This window comes from Belonocnema kinseyi, chromosome 8 (genome assembly GCF_010883055.1).
Source record: "Belonocnema kinseyi isolate 2016_QV_RU_SX_M_011 chromosome 8, B_treatae_v1, whole genome shotgun sequence".
In the NCBI taxonomy this organism is placed as follows: Eukaryota; Metazoa; Arthropoda; class Insecta; order Hymenoptera; family Cynipidae; genus Belonocnema; species Belonocnema kinseyi.
The window spans coordinates 27,908,105-27,929,742 of NC_046664.1; the positions used below are offsets into that span (position 1 = coordinate 27,908,105).

The 21,638-nt window shown below is 26.7% G+C and overlaps 2 protein-coding genes across 6 annotated transcripts in view; both read left to right on the forward strand.

Moving 5' to 3' along the window:
* Window positions 1-1,285: 1,285 nt before the first annotated feature.
* On the forward strand, window positions 1,286-8,253 carry LOC117178787. 2 transcript variants are annotated; one of them, XM_033370260.1, is made up of 5 exons: window positions 1,286-1,511; window positions 2,050-2,127; window positions 4,884-7,441; window positions 7,538-7,794; window positions 8,132-8,253. In XM_033370260.1, the coding sequence occupies exons 1-4, from the start codon at window positions 1,400-1,402 to the stop codon at window positions 7,748-7,750; spliced, it is 2,961 nt and encodes a 986-aa protein (XP_033226151.1). In that variant the 5' UTR covers window positions 1,286-1,399; the 3' UTR covers window positions 7,751-7,794; window positions 8,132-8,253. The 2 variants fall into 2 exon arrangements, with proteins under 2 accessions (XP_033226151.1, XP_033226152.1); XM_033370261.1 differs by lacking the exon at window positions 8,132-8,253 and having other exon boundaries at window positions 7,543-7,678.
* A 5,880-nt stretch (window positions 8,254-14,133) lies between these two features.
* LOC117178747 overlaps window positions 14,134-21,638 on the forward strand; it is a 141,380-nt gene continuing 133,875 nt past the window's right edge. For 2 of the 4 annotated variants that reach the window (XM_033370181.1, XM_033370180.1), the window contains exons 1-2: window positions 14,134-14,168; window positions 14,434-14,508. Coding sequence is in view for 1 of the 4 variants with exons in the window: in XM_033370179.1 (XP_033226070.1) it covers window positions 18,478-18,484 (7 nt within the window). In the remaining 3 variants the exon portion in view is untranslated. Of the gene's footprint in view, window positions 14,169-14,433; window positions 14,509-18,370; window positions 18,485-21,638 lie in introns of those variants that run through there. The other 2 variants (XM_033370179.1, XM_033370182.1) reach the window with 2 other exon arrangements.

Here is a 21,638-nt window from a genome sequence, read left to right on the forward strand (position 1 = left end):
ATTCCAAACCAAAAATATAAAAGTAGACGTTTAAATTTAAAAAAAAATTACTCTCAACGAAAAATAGTTAGAATTTTTATTATAGATATTCAACTATATTAAATAATAAAATAATATATTAAATATTTATTATCATAGAAGAAAGTAAAGTGAATCTTCTTCAGATTTATATTTTTTATGTGTGATGTCACATTGGTCTTTCTGGGTATAAATCATTCTTGGTTGAAAATTCGTCTTTTTTTTTGTACACAATAATTTTCGTACCCAAAAACAAATATATTCATTTTTTATGCAAAATTGATCTTTTTCAGTTGAAACCTCAATTTATTTGTTAAAAAATTTCTTTTTCGGAAGATAAGTAATCTATTTAGTTGGAACTTCATATCTTTGTTCGAAAATTTAACTATTTTCTTTTAAAATTGCATTTTTTTTATAAATAAAAATAGTTCAATTGGAAAAGCACCTGACCGGAAATCAGAAGTTTTGTGGTTCGATTCCCAATGGAGTGAAGATGGAGTAGGATCTTTTTTTCAAGAAATAATTTTAATTTTAATTTATAAATAATTACATAATCTGCTTGTTTTAAAAGTCATCTATTCGGTTGAATATGTAACTATTGGGTTAAAAATTTGACTTTATTGGCAAATAATTGATCGTCTTGATTGACAATTTATCTCTTTGGTTGCAAATTTTTCTATTTCGTTGACTTTTCCTTTTTTAATTGTTACAATTAATTTTTTTACTGAAAATGAAAAATTGCTTAATTGTTCGTTGAAAATTCATATTTTTTAAGTGAAACTCCCTTTGGGACGTTATTGAATTGGAAAAAACGACCGAACGCACGACCGTACGAACAAACGAGATCTCTGTCTCTCTCTTACCAGCATACTTTCTATAATCGAAAGCTTCTTTTTCTATTCGCAACACCCTTTTTTGCGGCGATTGGCAATTGCTCTGAAGACTTTTATTCTATGTCCCCACTACTGCCAGACTAAGCAAACCATGTATATGCTCTCTCTCACTCTCCCTCTCTCTACACTCTCTTAATATGCGTTCTCCAAACTCATAATGATTTCTAAACAAATATTTCCAAATTAATCTATCAAAGTTTTATTCTTGCCGAGTGGCCCCACTGCCACTATCAGAACTATTTATTCTAAAATTTAAAAAAAAAATCAGTTCCGTGCTCCTTTGAATTGACATTATCAGATTTTTAGCGTTTGAAATCTAAAATAAAAACAAAAGAATGCGATAAACATTAAAATGAAAGTTGTGGGAATGACAGGACAGTAGACGAACCAATAAAACAAGAAGACTAATTGACATCCTCGAATATTCGAAAAATCTGGAAATTTTTGTAAATTCTTTAAATTTCTAAATTAATCTAGTGATTCACAGGATGTGTGCACTTTTTTCGCTTTCAAAGTCCAACGTGATTCGACAGCAATGCTGCTCCTTCGGCAGGATGAGGGGATTTTTCGTCCCCGTGTCCCAAAGGAATTTGTCCACTGGTCAGTTCACCCTGCTTGTCGATACGATGCCCTAAATAACGCGTTGATCTTACATATTGAATTTATCGAGTCGAGGGTTCCTCTCAGAATCTGAAATTTTCAGATATTAGGGTCGGATTCCTTGATCCAATTATTTATCCCTCTAATGCCACTTTGACAACCATGAAAAATAATATCAGAAAAATCTTACAGTAGAGAAAAATTATTGAAAAAGTACTATTATGGAACAATTAAAATACGATATTATTAAATATTTAAAATTCTCGAATTTTTATTATCCTTTATATTTATATTTTTATTATTTTATTTATTTTGTTTTATTTAATTAAGTAATAATAGTATTTTAGAGATTCGGTACAGTTGCACTAATTTTATATTACCTTTTTTTTATCGTATTTGGAACATTGTACATTAATAAAATTCAAAGGTCAACAATTTAAAGTAATATTGTAATTCTAATATTACAAATTTAAATTAAATTCAATGCATATTTTTATAAAGACTAAGCTTCCTTATTAATAATTTATTCAATTTTCAGCTACTATACAGTGCAAGGAGCAACCGAACAAACATGAAGGGATTATATCTAAATTGAAAAAAATTTTCCGTAAAACTGGTACGTTGGCGTTAATTGTTTTGAGTTTCGATTTCATTAATTTATTTTTTATATTATTTTTCAAGATAAAGAAATTAATATGTACATATAATTTAGTGCACAATTTTTCTGTAAGTACAGTAATTTTCTAAACTTAATTAACATTTTTTTATTATAATTCTAAAGATATAATAGTTTTTATAAACCTATTATTCAAAATGATAGATATTTTTTATTTGAATTTTTTATAAAAAAATAATAATTTTTTGATCATTACTAATCTTTCACATTTATTCCATTAGATTGAATTTTTTGGTAGATGACTTATCTTCTTAGTTGAAAATGATCTATATGATTGAAAATGTGCTTTGTTAAAAATTTGACATTTTTTTGGATAATTCATTAATCTTATTTGTTCAGAATTTATTTCCTAGGTTAAAGATTCAACTATTTTGTTTAATATTTGCTTCTTTATTTTGCAAATTCGTTTCTTTTTATAACAAAAATTTGACTAATATATTTTTAGTTCGAATATAATGATCTCCTTTAGTTGAAAATTCTTGTATCTTTTTGAAACTTTGGTTAAAAATACGTTTTGTTTTGTAAATAATTTTCATACTTAAAACGAAAATTGGTCATTTTTTGTGGAAACTGATCTGTTTAGGTTAGATATTCACATATTTGATTATAAATGAACTATATTATTAAAAATATGATTTTTTTGTACATAATCAATCTTCTTGGTTTAAAATTCATCTAATAGGTTCAAAATGTTGACTTTTTAGGTACATAATAAATCTGCTTGGTTAAAAAATAATCTACTTGACTAAAAAACTAAGTACTTACTTGTAAAGTTAACGTTTTTGGTGAATAATTACGTAATTTGTTTGTTCTTAAATTCATCTATTTGTTTGAGATTTCGACTTTTTAAAATAAAAGTTCTAAGATTTTGGTAAATAATTATTTTTCTTGACTTAAAGCTTATGGCTTTGACTAAAAATGTAACTATTTTGTTGAATATTAGTTTCTTTCTTTTGCAAATTCGTTTTTTGACCGAAAATTTAACTTCTCTATTGTTAGCAGAGAAATGGCCTCTTTTAGTTGAAAAATGAACTATTTTGCTGAAAATTCATGAATGATATGAAGATTTAATTTTTTGGGCGGATAATTAATTTTTTGGGTTTCAAATTTATATCGTTGGATAGAAATTTAACTATTCTGTTGAATATTTATTTACTTTGTTTGCAAACTTTATTGTTGTTTTTTAGTGAAATGTTAACTATTTTCTTGAAAATTTGATTTTTTTTGGTAGAAAACTACGTAATTTGCTTATTCTAAAATTCATCAATTAGACTGAAAATTAAAATTTTGAAAATTTTGGCAGATAGTTAATTTTTTTGCTTTAAAATTTATCTGTTTCGTCAGAAATTGAAGTATTTTTTGTGTTCGAAATTTGATATGTTTGGTCAATAATTGATCTTCTTTGTCTGAAATTTCGTCTCTTTGTTTAAAAATTAAAATATTTAGTTGAAAAAAGCGCCTTTTTGGGTCGAAAATAAGTCTTGTTGAAAAATTCGTTATTTTTATTGTTGCAAATTACTTTCATCATTTAAAACAAAACTATTCAATTTTTTGTGGAAAGTTAATCTTTTTTAGTGGAAAAGTAAATTATTTTATTGAAAATTCGTGTAACTTGATTAAAATTTTACTTTTTTTGCAGATGTGTAATCTTTTTCATTGAAAATTTATCTCTTTGGTTGAAAATTTAACTTTTTTTAATATTCATTTCTTTTATTTGCAAATTAGTTGTTTTTTACTTAAAATTTAACTCTTTGAGTTGAAAATTTATGTGTAATTTGTTAAAAATTTAACTTTTTGTAAATAATTACGTAATATACTTGTTTAAAGATTCACCTATTTAATTCAAAATTTAACTATTTTATTAAATGCTTTTTTTCCTTAAAAATGTAATTTCTTAACTGAAAATTGAACCATTTGATTTCTGGTTGAAAGTTATGTTTTTGTTATTCAACTATTTGAGTACTCTTCTTTGAACCTAGAATCTGAAGTAAAAAATATTTTTCGTTCAAATTTCTGCCACTAAAATAATGAAAAGGATTTTTAAAAATTTTTTTCTTCTGTTCCATATTCAGTATATTAATTTAATTATCGTACATTAAATCGGCTAGATAAATTTCTCTAAAATTAGTTTTACGCCTTGTCTCCCTTTTTTCGAAATTCTGATTTAAAAAAAATGGTATTTCATATTAATTACTGTAATCTTTTACCTATTATTATTGATATCGAAACCATAGAATTAAGGAAAATAAGAAAATAAAAATCAAATCAAAAATAATTTTAATGGCAGAAGAACTTTTGCTTTAATTGTAAATCCTTCTAAGAGTACATAAATATTATAATTTTTTCTATTTTGTAATTGAATTTAGATAATGTTATTAAGGAATGCCTTCCTTTTAAAGTATACAAAATAGTATTCATACAACTTTAAATCTGAACAAACAATTAAAATTTCAGTCTGTTTCAAACTTGATTAAATTACTTCAGAATGCTTTAAAATATAATTTCTTTTATCAATACCTTATCGGAAACTTGTATCTGTAAAATTTGAATTTCTTATATTTTTCATGTTTTGGATATATTACTGATGTAGTGAGTTATATTGAAATACGTATTTTAAAGTTAATAAATCCAGTTATTTATTCATGATTATAATTAAATTTTGATTTTTCTGCACTGTCATTATCCACCGTTTACAGGAATACAATTTCAAGATGCGGAGTCAGGCTCTGCGCTTCACCCCAAACTTAAGAAACAAAAGAACGAAAATCGAATCTCTCGAAAAATGTCTAACCACCAAATTTTAAATAATAACTTTCTTGCAAAATATTACCATTCACACCTAAAATACATGCGTCTGGACAAAATAATCGCCAATTACAAACTGGAATCCGCTACTCTACACAGGACAAACAGTCTTCTCTCTTTGGGTTCAATCCGTGGAATCATGGGATTAGCTTCCTACAATTCAAAACCACCAATTAGGGAGCCACACATACCAGAACAACGCGAGAAAAAAGAGGATAAGAAAGAAAAGGAAAAAAAGAAACCTGTCATCCGTGTTGATGAGAAAGCTACCTTGGATTTGGACAAAAACCTCAATCTCGGGGGACTCGAAGGAAATAACCATCGTTATAAATGGGGAATAAAGTTGGCAGAAGATTCTTCAGCAGAGAAAACACCTGAACCTCTGCCAAGATATGTTACAAAAAATATTTGGGGTGTCAAAGTAACAAAGCTTGTATCAGAAACTGACAACGTTTTCCAAACAAAAGAAGCTGTTCAAAATCAAGACTCTGTTCAAATTGCAGAAGCTAAAACGATGAAAAAAATCAAAACAGAAGAAGTTCCGAACAGATTTGAGGTATCTAATGAATCTAAAAATCCAGAATCATCAGGGAATGTCAAGGATCTGGGTACAAAGAAACAAGAAACTGGAGTATTGATAGAGAAATATAATATCCTAACGGCAGAAAACAGAACTGATTCTAAAACTAGTTTGGAAGTGCCTAACTTTGAATCATTAAAAGACAATCTGTATGTACCGACAACAAACGCGGATGAGAACATACTTAATGAGAATCAACAGAAATCATTAGATGTTAAATTATCAGCTCCTGTACAAGATTCTGCAGAAGGTGTTAAGTTATCAGCTCCTTTGGAAAGCGTTGCCGAAGCTGAGTTCAATATTCCTAAAGACCTTCCATTTGATGGAGAAATCTTTGCCTGGAAAGAAGCTGTGGAAAAGTCAAAACCCTCGATTGCTGAAATAGTGAAGTCAGCCGAACCCGAAATAGTGCATTACGATTTGGATAACATATTTATTCGTCCTGAAGCCCCAGAACCCAAACTCGATGTTCAAGCAGTTAGTTCTATTGATCATGCATATGAAAATGAGGAAAATCAGGAAGCATCGAGTTACAAAGGAATCAAGTCATTAAGGGAATCAAAATCAGTTGGATACACCTCAAAAAAGAAGATACATACTGGTGGCTATCAACATTTTAGTTCTCAAAGAGGTGATACTGATTCTCTTAGTTTCCGAAAGGATGTGGTTGGCAAAGCTATTTTGTTCTCTGGTCTTGAAAGTACTAATTCTTTTATCAAAGATAGAAAGAAACAGGAAGAAAATTTACTGGAGCCTTTCCTTATTAAAGGCCTGTTAAGCGTAGGAGGTATATCTGCAGAATTTAAATCAGAAGATAAATTGAAAGAAGCTTCTAATCAGATTGAAGCTGCAATAGAAATGAAAAATCCTCTTCTACCTACCAAAGCTGTTACTCTCACAAGAATTCACTCTGACATGTCTTATTATGATGCTGAAATAGCTAGAGAAGTAGATGAAATTTATGGACGCGAGATAGATATTGCTCTATCTTCTCCAAATGCAATTGGAGAAAATATTATGGATGCTCATTTGCCAACAGAAATCATGATTTCAGTGGTACCATCTTCAGAGAATAAGGAAGGCGGAATTGACTGGATGCCACTGCTTTGCACGAGCAACTCTGATGATAACCCAGGTTCTTATTCGAGTCACAACTTCTTTGGAAGTGGATCTTCTGATGGTTCCTCTGGATCTAGAGGTCGAAAGAAAAGAGGCTATTTTCTAAATTCTCAGGATGACGATGATGAACTAGTCGATAAATATCTCTTTGAAGGGGATTACGTCAGAGTACGTGGTGATCCGTATCCATATAGCCGAGAACATTTCAATAAATGGCGAGTTCCACGACACAATTCTCCTCCACCAAACGTCTTGATGGAAAATCCTCGCAAAAATTTAGAAAATCAGTATAATAATGATTTCGTTATCGACGAGAAACTTAGGGGTTATGATCAATACTCTTCATATGAAGAAACTGAGATAAACGAAGAAGAAATAGTATCAACTGATGGAGAAATGGAAACAGAAAAAGCGAGACAATATTATAATTGGAGTAAGAAAATGGCTGGTGAAAGAGAAGGTTATGAAGAAGAGATAGATAGTGATCGTGAAATGACTAATCAGACAGGAATTGTTAGTGATAACGAAAGAGTTGAGGCAAAAATGGCTAAAAATTCAGGAAATTTACAATCTAGAAGTTTGGAATTAGCTGAAAATTCATACATAAATAGAAATACAGAACTTATGAAAACTAACGAAGTGGAGGACAATGGGGTGGTAGAAATTAGTAGAAATACATCATCTCTGGATGCAAATTTGACGGATTCAGAAATTTCGAAAACAGCTTCTGGACCACAGAAGAAAATTCCGGTTAGCATATGATCTAATGTCCTTGATTTTAAAGGATTAAAAAAAATTATTATTATAACTAATAGTGTCAAAAACTAAGACTTCCATTCGTATCAGTACAGACAATCCAGACCGATAGAAAATGATGAATGTTTGGAAGTTCGAGGGATGGATGTCTCCAAGGAAAAGGGTGTCTTTAATAATGAACTGACGAATTCGAAAGGACTATTCGTGAGATCGAGTCTCGATGAACATTTGATCCCAGCTTGTCTAAGAAGCAATGTTCATGAGAAGAAAATTAGCAAACAGACTGATGAAGATCAAAACTGAATCAGAGGACTTCCCAGCTTTCGAATTCAAATTTTGAGTTATTGGTGAGTATTTATTCTGGGTCCTTGAAACATATTTCATAATCAAGGTCACATTAAAGAATTAAAATCTCTTTAAAAGAAAATTTTAAAAATAATTCTATTTCTTTTTGGGCATTCACTAGTCGACCAAAGCATAATCATAAGATTGTACAAAAGCACCCGGAATAAATAACTCCACCGAATATTTTGCTCAGCTTTCCTGAATTTTTTTCAGGGGTCATGAGATGGTCGACGAGGAACTATTTAATTTAGATGAATACTCATCTAACCACTTGAATTCTTGTGAAACTAATTTCAAATTATTAGGTTTCCTTGAATTATATTTTACTGAAATTTTCAGATAAACAAAATGGCAACATTAAAAAAGAAAGTGTTCAAAACCAACTTGATGAACATCCATGGTCAATGCCATTTAAGAAAAATTGGCCGGACAAATCAAAGAAGGCGACTCCTACAGAACGAATAGAGGCAATCAGCGGACATACGATTCATCCAGAAATCACTTCTCAGATAAATGGTGAGGAAAAATCAACTCCTTCTGAATTGAAAGATAGTAAGATAATTTTATTATTGATCTAAATACTTGATTCCCAAATAATAAAACTTGTTTTTAATTTTTTAATAATTAAACAGGGTTACCACAGGTTAGAAAATTCCAGAAACTCAGGGAATTTTAAACGGGTCAGGGAAAGTTGAAGTTATTTTTTTTGTTGGTTAAAAATTCAACTATTTTGTTGGAAATGCGCCTTTTTTGATTGACTTCAACTATTTTTGGTTTAAAATTATGTCTTACTTGGTTGAAATATCAACAATTACAGGTTTGGTTGAAAATTAACTTTTTTTGGGTTGAAAATTTCTACATTTGGTTAATAATTTCGGTATGTTGTTAAAATTGCGTCTTTCGCGTTAGAAAATTAATCTTTTTGGTAAAAAATTCATCTTTTTTATCAAAAATTAGTTACAGTGAAACCCTTCAATAGCCCTCCCTTCTACAGCCCTTCTGAGAATTGCCGCCGCGCCTTAGGTAGGTGTAACAGGAGATGCGCAAGGTGCACGGGATCTGCGTTTTTCACTCAGGCGAGCACACAGGCGTAAATAAAAAAAAAGCGGAGCGGGCTATAATGAGTTAGTTCCCACCCAACGCCAGCTCTAAAATTGGCGCTCTAGAAGAGTTTCACTGTATTTACTATTTTTTATTTTTTAAATTTTCATTATCACGTTACAAATTTTTGAAAAAATTAAGATATTTGGTAAAGAATAATGTATTTTGTTGAAAATTATTCTTTTGAAAATTCAACTTTTTTGTAAAAAATTCGTCCTTTTACATAAAATTACTTTCATTAGTTGAAACATTAACTTTTTGATTAAAATTCCATTTCTCTGATTAAATATTCATTGTTTGTTCTTATAAATTTATTTTTCTAACTGCAAACTTATCTTATCTATTTTTATGTTTAAGTTAAAATTTCATTTCTTTATACTGCTAATTAAAATTTTCTATTTCTTTGTGAAAAATGTAATCTTCTTGGAAGAAAAATCACCTTTTTGGTTGAAAATTAAACTTTTCTTTTTTTGGTCAAAAATTTATTGCTTTAGTTGAAAATTAATTGTTTTGTTACATTTTTCTCAGACTGAAAATGTAACTATTCTATTTTCTATTCATTTAGTTTTTTCGGCTAAAATTTGTTATTGTTTGGCTGAAAATCTATTATTATTATTAAAGATTTATGATTTCAGTTTAAAATTAATTTCGTTGATTAAAAATGTAACTATTTAGTAGGAAATTCGTTTTTTTCAGCCAAAGATTTTTTTACTGAAAATATAACTATTTTACTTTTTCAATGCACCATTTTTATTTAAAAACACAATTAACTTGTTGAAAACTTACGTTTTTGTGTTATAAGTAAAATTATTTTATTATAAAATTCATATTTATAGATTAAAAATTCAACTTTTTTAACATTTATATTTTCGGGTCGGAAATTCGTTTTTTCTTTTTTGGTGAAAGTTTTTTTTAGCAATAAATGTAAAAATTCTATTTTTGTTTGAAAATTCATCTATTTTAATTAAAAATTATGTATTTCTTGAAAATTTGTCTTTTATGGTAGAAAATTAATCTTTTAGTGTGAAAACGCCCACTATTTCCTTAAAAATACATTATGTTGATTAAAGACTCAATTATTTCGTTGATGAATAATATTTTTGCGTTAAAAATTAAAATATTTTAGTATGCAATTGAAATTATCAGGTTTAAAATTTAACTCTATTTTTAAAACTTTATATTATTAAGTTGAAAATTCAAATGTTCGGCAGGGAATTCGTCTTTTTGGATTACAAATTCAAAATTTGTCTATTTTAGATGAGTATTAAATTAATTTTGTTGAAAAATCTTATTTTTTAGTTTAACTAGACTGATGTGAATAAACTATTTTTTAGCAAAAATATTCATAATTGCACCTTTTATTGAGAATCAATTTCTAATCAAGTATTTATCACTCTTTCTAGGAATTCAATTATTTGATCGAAAATTCCTTTATTTTCTTGGTTAAAATTTTTTTTGACTGAACATGTAATTATTTTATTTTTGTTTCACAATTTATCCTTTTGAGTTGAAAACCTAACTATTAAATTTAAAAACAAACTTTTCTTCATTAAGATTTTGTTCAAGAAAAATGTAAAATGGTTCAGTGAAAGTTCAGGGAAAGTCATGGAAAATTGGGATTTTGTAGAAACGCTGTTCCAATCACTATTTCCTTGGTTTTAAAAAATTAAAAATAGGACCACATTTTTCTTCTGTTTTAGATTAAATTCATGTTATCCTTTTTATTACATTTATCATAATAAAATAATTTTTTATCTTCTAGAAACCAGTGAATTCGTAACGCAGAGAACTAATAGTGAAACAAGCAAGGATAGTCCTGAATCTCACCAGGAAAGTGTAGATAACAGGAGATATCGTAAATTAAATGGCAATCATTTTTATTATTATTTTTTTAATAATTAAATTTTTCCAGAAATCTGACTGATTTTTTTTTAAATTTTGCAGCATCAAAGGGCGAGATTGATCGAATATACGAAATGAAAAATTATGCTTATCTTCGATCGGATGAAATTAAAGACACCCTGACACCTTTGATAGAGAGAAATAAAATGGAAGACAAATCTAAACCTGAAATTTGAATTTTGTTGTATCAATTTTAAATTGTATATGTCATTTAAATTTATTATTGTCCTTTTTTATAAAATATTTATAAGTAGGGTATTTTTAGTGATCAGTCGATACAAATTTGATTTTTAAATGCAGATTGTCCAACAAAATAAGTTAATAAAAGGAAACATCTAAATTGTATCAAATGTGCTTTTTTCTAAAGATAAATTGTTTATTTAGTATATATTTAAAATTCACATAACGAACCTTTGAAATAAAATGTAACTTCCCAAGTTTTATTATTTCTTTATCTGAGAGCATCTGTCATTGGGTTTATCTCTCCCGAACGTACTTTAAAAGGCTTCATTTAGAAAAAATCTAATTATTTTTACATTTTAATCCTAATAAGAAGGTTTTTATGTAAATATATATGCTCAGAAAATATCTACACATTTTTTGTTAATAATTTTTTATAGGACGTGTGCTAAAAATTTTAAATTAAGTTTCTGGTAAAACAACACCAGATTCGACAGAAATGCATTAAGCAATTTGTTGACCAAAAAGAGAGCTGCAAATTTGTCTTCAATAATTTTCCTCTGAGGCACGTAGGTTTTGTTTTAAACATAAAAAGATCCAGTTATTAAATTTCCGGAAAAACGATACAAAACACGAGAAAAAACGAAATAAAAAAAGTTGTTTATCACGAAAAGTTCGACAAATTTGTTTAAAATTAGTTTTGGATAACACACGTTGTTTTTGTTTTAACCTTGAAAAATGGCATTGTAAATAAAAAAACTTTTATTTGGAAAAATGTCACAAGATACAATCAAATGTTAATTAAAAACATTGTTTGCCTAAATCAAATATTAAAATTGTATTCCTTTTCATCGCGACAAGCGTGATGAGAATGTGTTCTTACATTACAAAATTAATAATAAACCATATAATAATAAACCAATTTGATATTTTCTTCTTTCATTTGACTTTTTATTTTTTAAGTTTATTTAGTTTTAATTTGTGTATGTGCTGTAACTTTATATAAATGAAATTCTCCTAGATATTTATGAAATCCCTACAAAATTTTTTTGTATTTTATAGAATTTTACAAAATTTTAGGAAAAATTCAAGTAGCTTAGAAGATATTTAGAACTTTTTGACGTTTGGAAAAAATTTAAGAACATTTTGTAAATATGCAGCAGTATTTCAGTTTTACAATATTTTGAAACTCTATGAACATCAAAACTTTATTTTAAATCTTCTGAACTGCCTCGAATGGTTTCTAAAATGTCTTAAAAATCTTTCGAATTCATTACTCAAGATTTTGGAGATTCTTTGTAATGTTCTATAATTTTTTAAAATATTATTTAAAAATTAATTTAAAAAATACTGTTTATTAATCAAGAATGGTAATGGACAATTCGTCGATTAATAAATTTGTTTAATTTGTATTTTCGAACTATTGGGGTCAAATCTATCGAAATATGTGAAACAAATTATATTTGAAAATTTAGTTCATTAAAAATATCCCTTTATGAGAGAATAAGATAAAAAATCACTAAATCAGTTAATTTGAAATTCAAAAATCTACGTTTCGTTTAAAATGTTTTGATTTTTTAAACTTCTAAATGTCTTTTATAATGATTCGAATTTTTCCTAACATGTTGAAAAAGTTCTAAAAAAAAATTACGAAAATTGCTTAGAAATTTTCCAGACTTTTTGGATAGGTTTGAAAATCTCATCTAATGTATTAAAATAATTTTAAATATTGAAGAATCAAACAATCTTAAAATTTGTTTTGCAAAGTCTCAAAACAATCTGTTTTATTGTTTTTTATTACTTTTCAGAATTCCTAAAAAGGTTTTACATTTGTTATTCAAAATCTTCAAATATGTACATTTTGTTTTGAAAAATATTTTTTTTTGTATTCTTTTAAAACCTCTAAATACCTCTTAAAATTTTGGAATTTCTGTTTAAATATTTTTAATTTCAGAAAATTAAAAAACTTTGCTTTCAAATCTTCTACATTCATTTCCAATATTATTTGAAATCTTTTTTAATCTTCTTAAATTTTTTTTTGACATTTTTTTTTAAATAAATAAAGTTATTTTACATTTTTATGGGATCTTAAGAAAATTTGTCATCATTTATATCATTGAACAGATTAAAAGTTGTTTTTAAAAAACTTTAACAATTTAACAATGAATAACATTTTTTTTGTATCCTTTAAAATCTGCTTAATAACCCTTAATCCTATTTAAATTTTTTTCAAATTTTTTAATCTTGCAAATTGCAAAATTTGCAAATAAAATAAAATTACTTTAAATTTTCTTTGCAAGCTTAAGAAAAAAATCCATTATTTTATATTCTTCAAAACCCTAAAAAAGCTTAAAAATTGTATAATAGTTACTTAGAGTGTAAAAAAGTTAAAAAATTATAGTCTGGTAAGAAGGGTTGAGAACCGAATTATTTTCCAATATTAGAAATTAATTAAAATTTTCTCTTCTATTAACAATGTTTAGGAACATTCAGAAATAATGTTGATTGTCAACTAAAATCACTTATTTGGAAATTTTAAATGACTTAATTGAGCGTGTTATAGAATAGAATCCTTCTGTCATTTTTAAAATTTTTACAAATTTACAATTTCTTTTTTAAAAATAAATTTTAAAAATTTAAATTTCTTATTTAGAAATTGCGATTTGCAAAAATATTTTCGAGAATTTCGTTCCACTTAATTTTGTAGATAAAAGGCGAGAAAGCTTGCTCTTATTAGTTGATTACAAAAAATAAAAAATGTAGCAAAATTAGAAAATATTGCCTTTTTTTATTCTTGAACAAGTTTTTCTTAAAAACCACACTTAAATTTTTCTATTAGAAAAGGTTATTTTAACATGTCCTTTAAGTATTCTTAGTTTGGTTCTTTTGCACTGCTTCTCAATGAAGAAAATTCCTTTTTTTTAATCAAAGTTTTTCTTTCTTCTCCAGAAACCACGAATGCTACAAAAGAATTTTTGGATAAAACAATAAAATAAAATATAATATTTGTTACATACAATGGTAAGATCAATTCGGAAAATACTACGATTTGAAAAAATAACACTTTTTCTAAATTCACAGGCAATTTCAAAATCTATATTACTTCCTGCTAAGTTCATCCTTGTTTCTTAAAAAATTGAAGTAAACAGTGATGGTTGCCCGTAGACTTAGTAAGTGACATTCAAATAATCCGGTAAACAATTTAAAAATATATCATTAATTTTATAAATTAATACCAGTAAAAATTTAACATTCCTTAAAGATAAACTTTAGCTTTCTGTAATTGAAAAAAGTGTACAAAATGAGTTTCTGTAAAATTTTATCATTTTTGAGGTTACATGTTAAAATAAACATTTATTGAAAGATAGAAGTTTTTGTATCAGCTTATTAAAAAACAACATTCTTTTAATAAAGTGTTTTTTATGTTCAAAAAAATTATTTATTATACTTATTCTTAGGTTCATGTCGCGGGAATTGATAATTCATCGATTTATAGCAGCGCTTATGGTGAAATTACAGTAGTACCGAAAAAAGTAAGTAACTCAAAATCAATGCATAGTACAAATTCAAATAATACTATACAATTTTATTATTAAAAAAAATATTAAACATTGCTTATAATTAAACTTCAGAAACACTCCTACTTATTTAGCATCAGCCTATGAAATTAAAAGACTTTACAAATATTTAAAAAAATTCCTGACTAGTGATAAATTATATAAATTTTGAAAACATGAATGAAATTTCCAAAAATAGTTTGTTTGAGTTCATGCGCTTCAAGTGCGTTCTAGTCCCTAAATTTTTATAAAAAACTTTGAATACATTAACTAACAATTATATAAATATGTATCTTTTTTTTTAAATACTTAAATCATTAATAAATAATTTATAATACGAACTGCAAGCGATTAAAATAAAATAAAAAATATTTTGCACGATTTTGAATTGAAGAAGTTCCAAATCAAAACAAATGTACTCGTAGATTACGTAAAATATCGTAAAATGGCAATATTATTATTTTTTAAATAAATAATGCAGACTTGTTTCATCTCTAAATAAAAGAGTTTAAAATTAAATACTTAAAAATTAGAAATGTTTCAAGTCGAAACATTTTTAATAAACCGCTCTCAAAATTAACAAATTCCATCTTGGAATTGAGAAAAACAATTTAATTGAAAAAGATTTGAAATTGTATTCTTCCTAATTCAAATCGTTTAAAATTTAATAATCAAAAATTTAAATCATTTTTAATTTGAATAAATTGTAATTAGACGATTTTAAACTTAATTAAATAATTTAAAATCAATAATTTAAAAATTATAGAATCTTATATTGTTATTACATAAAAATTATAAATTAAAATTAAAATTAATTAGAAAATTTTTTCTAAGACAGAAACATAATTCGATTAACTTGTTTCATTATAAAAACGTTTAAAATTGAATGATTGCAAATTAAAAGTGTTTTAACTTAAAAATTTTGAAATAAAATCTTGCAGAATTCAATAGTTCCAGACTGAAAAATTCAAAATTATACAATCTTATCAAGCAATAGTTGAAACTGTATTATTTCTAATTCAAAGTGTTAACAATTAAATAATTAAAAATTTGAATAATTTTCATTTTAAAGCGATTAAAATTAAACAATTGTAAACTTCATTGGATGTTTTTAAATTTAAAGCTTGGAAAACAATTTTATTGACACATTATTCGAAAATTAATATTGATTAGACAGATTTGTCTAAAATAAAAAATAAATTGATTGAATTATTTCGCAACAAAAACGTTAAAAATTGTACAATTGAGAGTTTAATGTGTTACAAGTCATAAATGTTGACATAAAAAAACGTTGTCCTGAAAAAACAGTTGAAATCGTATCATTTCAAATTTAAAGCGTTCAAAATTAAACAATTCAGGATTTCAATAACTTCGAATTCCAAGTGATTAAAATTGTACCGTTTTGAACCTAATTAAATGTTTTAAAATCGAAACTTCTAAATATCGGAAATTTGGAATTATTATTACATTTAAAAATTATAAACTAACTTTAAAATTTTTACGAAAAATTTGTTAAGATCAGAAAATAAATTTAATGTCATTTTCACTGTTTAAAGTGAAAAAATTTTCAACTATAGACATACAAAAACAAGTTTAAAATTTCTCTCGAAAACATGTTTGAGATTGACAAAATTCAAACTTCAATAAATCTGAAAAAATTTATTATATAGTATTGTGATATTAAAACTTTTAGAGCGCGAAACAATATTTTTTTCTAATTTCAACTGGGTAATTTTTTTAAGTCAGTTTAAAGTTTTTCAGTTAGAAATTGTTCTTTTATCGGCTGTGTATGAAATATTTAATGTTTTTAAATATTTTCAAATCCAAAAAATTCAATTTTCAATGCTTATTTACAAAATCGTCTCATTTTTAAGAGTTGAATTTAAGAAATTGTCTTGATTTTCCATTGTTTTAGCATGATTCTGATAGCGCTTAATGCAAAATTGTGTGATTTAAATCCTTTAAACTGAAAAGCGAAAAATTCTCAAATCTTTTAATTTTATATACTGCGATTTCGAAGAATTCAAAAAATTAGACAATTTTTTACTTTTGAAATTAAAACCAAATAAATTCAGGTATACCGATTTGAAATTATTAAATTGAGAAGTAAGTAATATTGAAACCACAAAAATTGGAATATCGAAGTCTAAAATTAACAAATATTAAACGGACTTCATAGTTGCTAATTAAAGATTTCAATCTGAAAATTTAAAATTTCCAAAGATTTAATAGTTAAATTGTCCGGAAATTTAAAATATTGGAGTTTGAAACCACAGCATTGTAAAATTGAAAATTGAAAAACTCTAAAAATAAAATCTAAAACAAATAATGTATAAAAAAGTAAATATTTCAGGGGGCCTCTAAAAATTAAAATATATTTATGACTCAACTTTCAACATTTTAAATTTAATAATTAAACATTTAATCATTCAAAATTAAGAATTATAAGATTTTTAAAGTACGGATCATTGTTTCGCTACTACCATCTGTTTTTCTGATTTGTAACCTTTCTAATAATAAATTTTTCAAGTTTTTGGTAGAAAAAACTTTCTTTCCGTATTCAAAGAGGAAATTTGGTTATTTTAAATATTATAATTGATTTGAAAGGGAAGAAACTTTGGTTTTGATGCTTTTTTCATTGAAGAGAGATTTTTTCGTTTTAAACATTTTTCTTGTGATAAAAATATTCAACTAGAAAGGAAAGTATTTTTCTATTGAATTTGTTTCTAAGTTGAAAATAGGCCATTTTTTTGTCATTTATTTATGAATTGAAGCATTGCCATTTTATTTATTTTCATTTTTATTTAATCACAGAGGACAAAATACTATAAACATTTTTAATATTTTTATTTAGTTACAGGAGATACAATCTTAGTTTTTAATTTTTTTCTGAATTAAAAGAGGGAATTTTTTATTTTTAACATTTTTAGTGATTTGAATTTAGTTTATAAAACTTGAATTTAAAAATTAAAATTTAATTATTTTTAATTTTTGAATCTAACACGTTTTAAATAAAACTCTATGTTATTTAAAATTGAAAACCTGAAAATTTGAATAATGATAAGATTTTTTTTTCGAATTTACTTATTTTCTCCGAAAAGAGTTTCGAGTTTTGCTTTTAAATACGTTTAGGATAAAAACTGAATATATTTTTCTTTATTCGCAAAAATAAATTAGTTTTATGCTTATTTTAAATAAGCGTTTGCTGTTTTTTTTGTGTTCAGAGACCATCTGAAAATATGATTTTTTAAGCTAAATGTATCAAAAGGAAAAAACTCCCTGCACTGACAGATTTCCGAATTATTAATTGTAATCATAAAATTGCCGAAATATAATAATTTTTATTTGAAGATTACGGAATAATAAAATTCCCGACATTTTATATTATTGCTGAAATTAAAAATTCTCGAATAATAAGACTGCCAACAGAAAATATGCGGAATGATAAAATATCCGAAATAGAAAATTCCCGGATTTAACAAATTAAAAAATGTTTGTTTATTAAATATTATTTTAAGGATCAATTTTCTAAATTATAAATAAATTTCGATTTAAATCACTGTTTAATCGAATCCTGTAAGGTTTGTTCGGAAAATGTTCTTTGGTTCGATTAAAAATGGAGGCAAAATTTTTTTCCCGAGGCACAAGTATTTTCTTAATTTATTTTTTCATTTAATTTTTATACATTCATTGTTATTTTAAATTCAAACAATAATAAACAAAATATTTAGGAAAATTCTTGGGTAATTTTATTCTACGGGAATCTTCTAATTCAGAATTTTTATGTTTCGGGAATTTTTCAAATTCAGAAATTTTACATTAAGGGCATTTCTTTCAGGAAAATCTTGCAAAATAAATTTGAAAAAATTTGCTAATGTAATTCATTGGCTCATTTCTGACAAATTCAATCAGTGGGATGTCGTCGTGAATCAATAGACAGTATAAATGAAAGGTAGACTGTTATTATTATATGTTATTCAAATACTTTTTACTTGCCCTTGCATGATAACTTTCGAAAGAATTGACAGATTGGATTAGCCTTTGGTATACTTTTTTAGTGTCCCAAAATATAGGTCAAGTATGTAGCCAGCCATTTTGGATAAAAATTCAAAAAGTGAGCGTATTTTGAAAATTTTTTAGACCCCTTTTTTCAAAATTCAAAAGTTTTCTGTACGGATATTCAAACTATTTAAACAGAGTGCCCTACAAGGTTGTTCTAAAAAAAAAGAGTTTTTGTTTCGCACCTAAAGAAGTACGCACATTGGAAAGAAAAATGACTTGTTTGGTTCAAAATAGCGTACAGCCCACAAATCTTCACCGATTTCGTTCCCGGTGGTCGTCAATGGGAGGATAATGGTTGAAATCGCTTAAGTTGCATGAAATAGTATTAGTTAAAGATATTCCCTTATTAGACAATATACAAAAAAAATTGTTATCAACAAATTATTTGTTGAGAAAAATTTTTCTACGAATTTTCATAAATACACTTTTTTTCGAATTATGTTGCGAAAAATTGGAGTCGAAACCATATTATGTAAAAAATTTCTCTTCTGTTTATAATTGATTATATTAAAAACAAATTTAATGTAGAAATACAGTAATCAGGCATTTTTAATGACAGTCTTTTCAGTGGGGAGCTTCATGAAAATTTCAGCGAAATTTATAATTTTTGGATCAATTTATAATTTTTTAAAAACAAATTTAATAAAAAAAATGCATTATTGGGGCATCTGTGGACGAAAAATTTGCTTTTTGATATCAGTCTTTTTGATTGGGAATTTCATGATGATTTCAGCGAAATTCATAATTGATTAATAAATGTCATAATTTTTCAAAAAGAAATTTAATAAACAAATGCATTATTTGAGCATCTGTCGATGGAAGATTCATTTTTTTCGATATCCTAATTAAAACTGTTGACAAAGAAAAAAAGGAGCTTTTCTTTAGACAAATGCGTGATCAATGCATTTGTTCATAAAATTTGTTTAATGAAATAATAAAATTTATGAAGTTATTATGAATGTTGCTGAAATTCCCATCAAGTTTCCATCTGAAAAGACTGGCATTGAAAAAACCGAATTTTTCTGCCGAGAAATGCCTGCATAATGCATTTGTTTATTAAATTTGTTTAAAATATCATAATATTATTAAACAAATGATCAATTTTGCTTCAAATATCATGAAGTTCCGAGTATAAAAAAAAAATACATAGAAAAAACGAATTTTTTTATCGAAAAATTCCTGATTACTGCATTTGTTCGTAAAATGTCTTGCAATATAGCTGGAAAAAACGTATGATTATGGAAAATCACAAAAAACATTTTTTCACCAAATAATTTGTTTATACACAAATTTTGTGGTTTCATAATATATATATAATATTGGAACATGCTTAAATAATATTAGTTTATGAAACTCAGGCGATTTCAACACTTTTCTTGTTATTCACGAGCACTGTGAACGTCAAATAAATAAAATGGTCATTTTTTCGTCATATTTGTTTGTGTAATTATAAAAAGTTGAAAGCCTAATTGAAAAATTAGGCTCGAAAACTCTCTTAGAAATCTTAACAGCTTTTTTTACATTTTTTTTTGTTCAAATCGCTCAATATTTTTGGGCTGTACGTTATTTTGAACCAAAAATGTCATTTTTTTCCCACTCTGGGACGGGAATCTGAAAATGAGATCATATGAACTCCCATCTAATACCATGCTGCTGAAGGTTGGTTGAACTTTTCAGCATAAAACACAGAAGAAGCTGCAGTAAAATGTTTAATAACAAAATTTTAAAGAATGAGCATTTTTTTAAAAGAGACAATAAAACTATGTCTGTTTAAAAGCAATACATGTTATGAATTGTAACAATATACATTTATGGAAATGATATGCAAGTTGAGATACAAATTTAAGTGCGAAGCACGAGATGCGTAATGAGAATGTATTTGTTGAAGCCGAAGGAGCTTTAACAAAAAGAAGTCACTATCACCAAATTACTGTTGTCGATGTTTAGACTTTTAGTTTTAAAAAATCTGTGCACAAGTGTAAAGAATATACAAAGACCGAGCTTAAAGACCGATTTGCTTAATTATACCTCTTCACTAGATAATCTATTTTCCAGAGCTAAAATATTTAACTTGAAGATTTATGACTCTAAACCATTTAATTGACAAAGACAAATACTATAAGTTTCTCAACACCTTTATATCAATCGATTAATTACAGTTTAGATAAAGCCTGAAGTTCTGAAAAGTTATTGAGCAGAACATTGTTGAAAAGATCGATCTAAACAGGCATTCGATCTCTTCGATTTAAATACCTTGGTGATCGTGGATCGAATATGTTATCGTTTTCCCCGATATTTTTTTTCTTAATCGCTATCTAGGGCCTCGGTGGTCACGAACACGGCACCCGAGGCCTATTATTTGATCACCGCCACGATTTCCGAATCGACGACCGCCTAATCATTGAAATCGCGGCTGGCTAGCTGAGTAGCTTGGTACAGCATATGAGGGATAGGGGGTATGCCTTCTAATCGCCGTATACGCACACGGTTGTTCATCGGGATTCGGTCTTGAATCAAAGCTAATGTCCGTAATAAATGCCGGAACCTCCACTTTGATTACCTAGTGCGATGATCGGGAAGACATCGCTTCGGCTTCCGACGCAAAAATACAGCTGTTGAAACTTGAAATTCGCGTGATCGTTTCCTCAAAACCAGCGGAGATTTAGTATTCCTTCATGAGCGCAAAATTTCACCTCCATTTACGCAATCATATGTTCGGAAGTTTTCATTAGCAGGAAGGAAGGAATAATTATTTAAAGTGGTGGATGGTGAGCATTGGTGCATGGACAAAATTTGTACTTGAGGAATCACCAAATTTGTTCCGAAGTGGCAGATAGGGAAAAAAATCAGTAGTAATTACGGACCCACTGATTTATAAATGTTATATTAATTTTTCTAGGAGAATTAAAATCTATGCAGAAAGAATTCGTAAAAGAGTCTATTGAAAATACGAGGGTGGATTGATAAGTTTCCGGCCTGACCAAGAAAAACAACGTTTTTAAGAATTTTTTTTTTTATTTCTCAACATAATCTCCTCCAAGGCT

Excerpts from the sequence above, each read along its gene's own strand:
- LOC117178787 (XM_033370260.1), top strand. The coding sequence starts at position 1,400 with ATGTGTGCACTTTTTTCGCTTTCAAAGTCCAACGTGATTCGACAGCAA. Across the intron at positions 2,128-4,883 it reads AAAAATTTTCCGTAAAACTG|GAATACAATTTCAAGATGCG; the intron begins GTACGTTGGCGT and ends CACCGTTTACAG. Across the intron at positions 7,442-7,537 it reads GACCACAGAAGAAAATTCCG|TACAGACAATCCAGACCGAT; the intron begins GTTAGCATATGA and ends CATTCGTATCAG.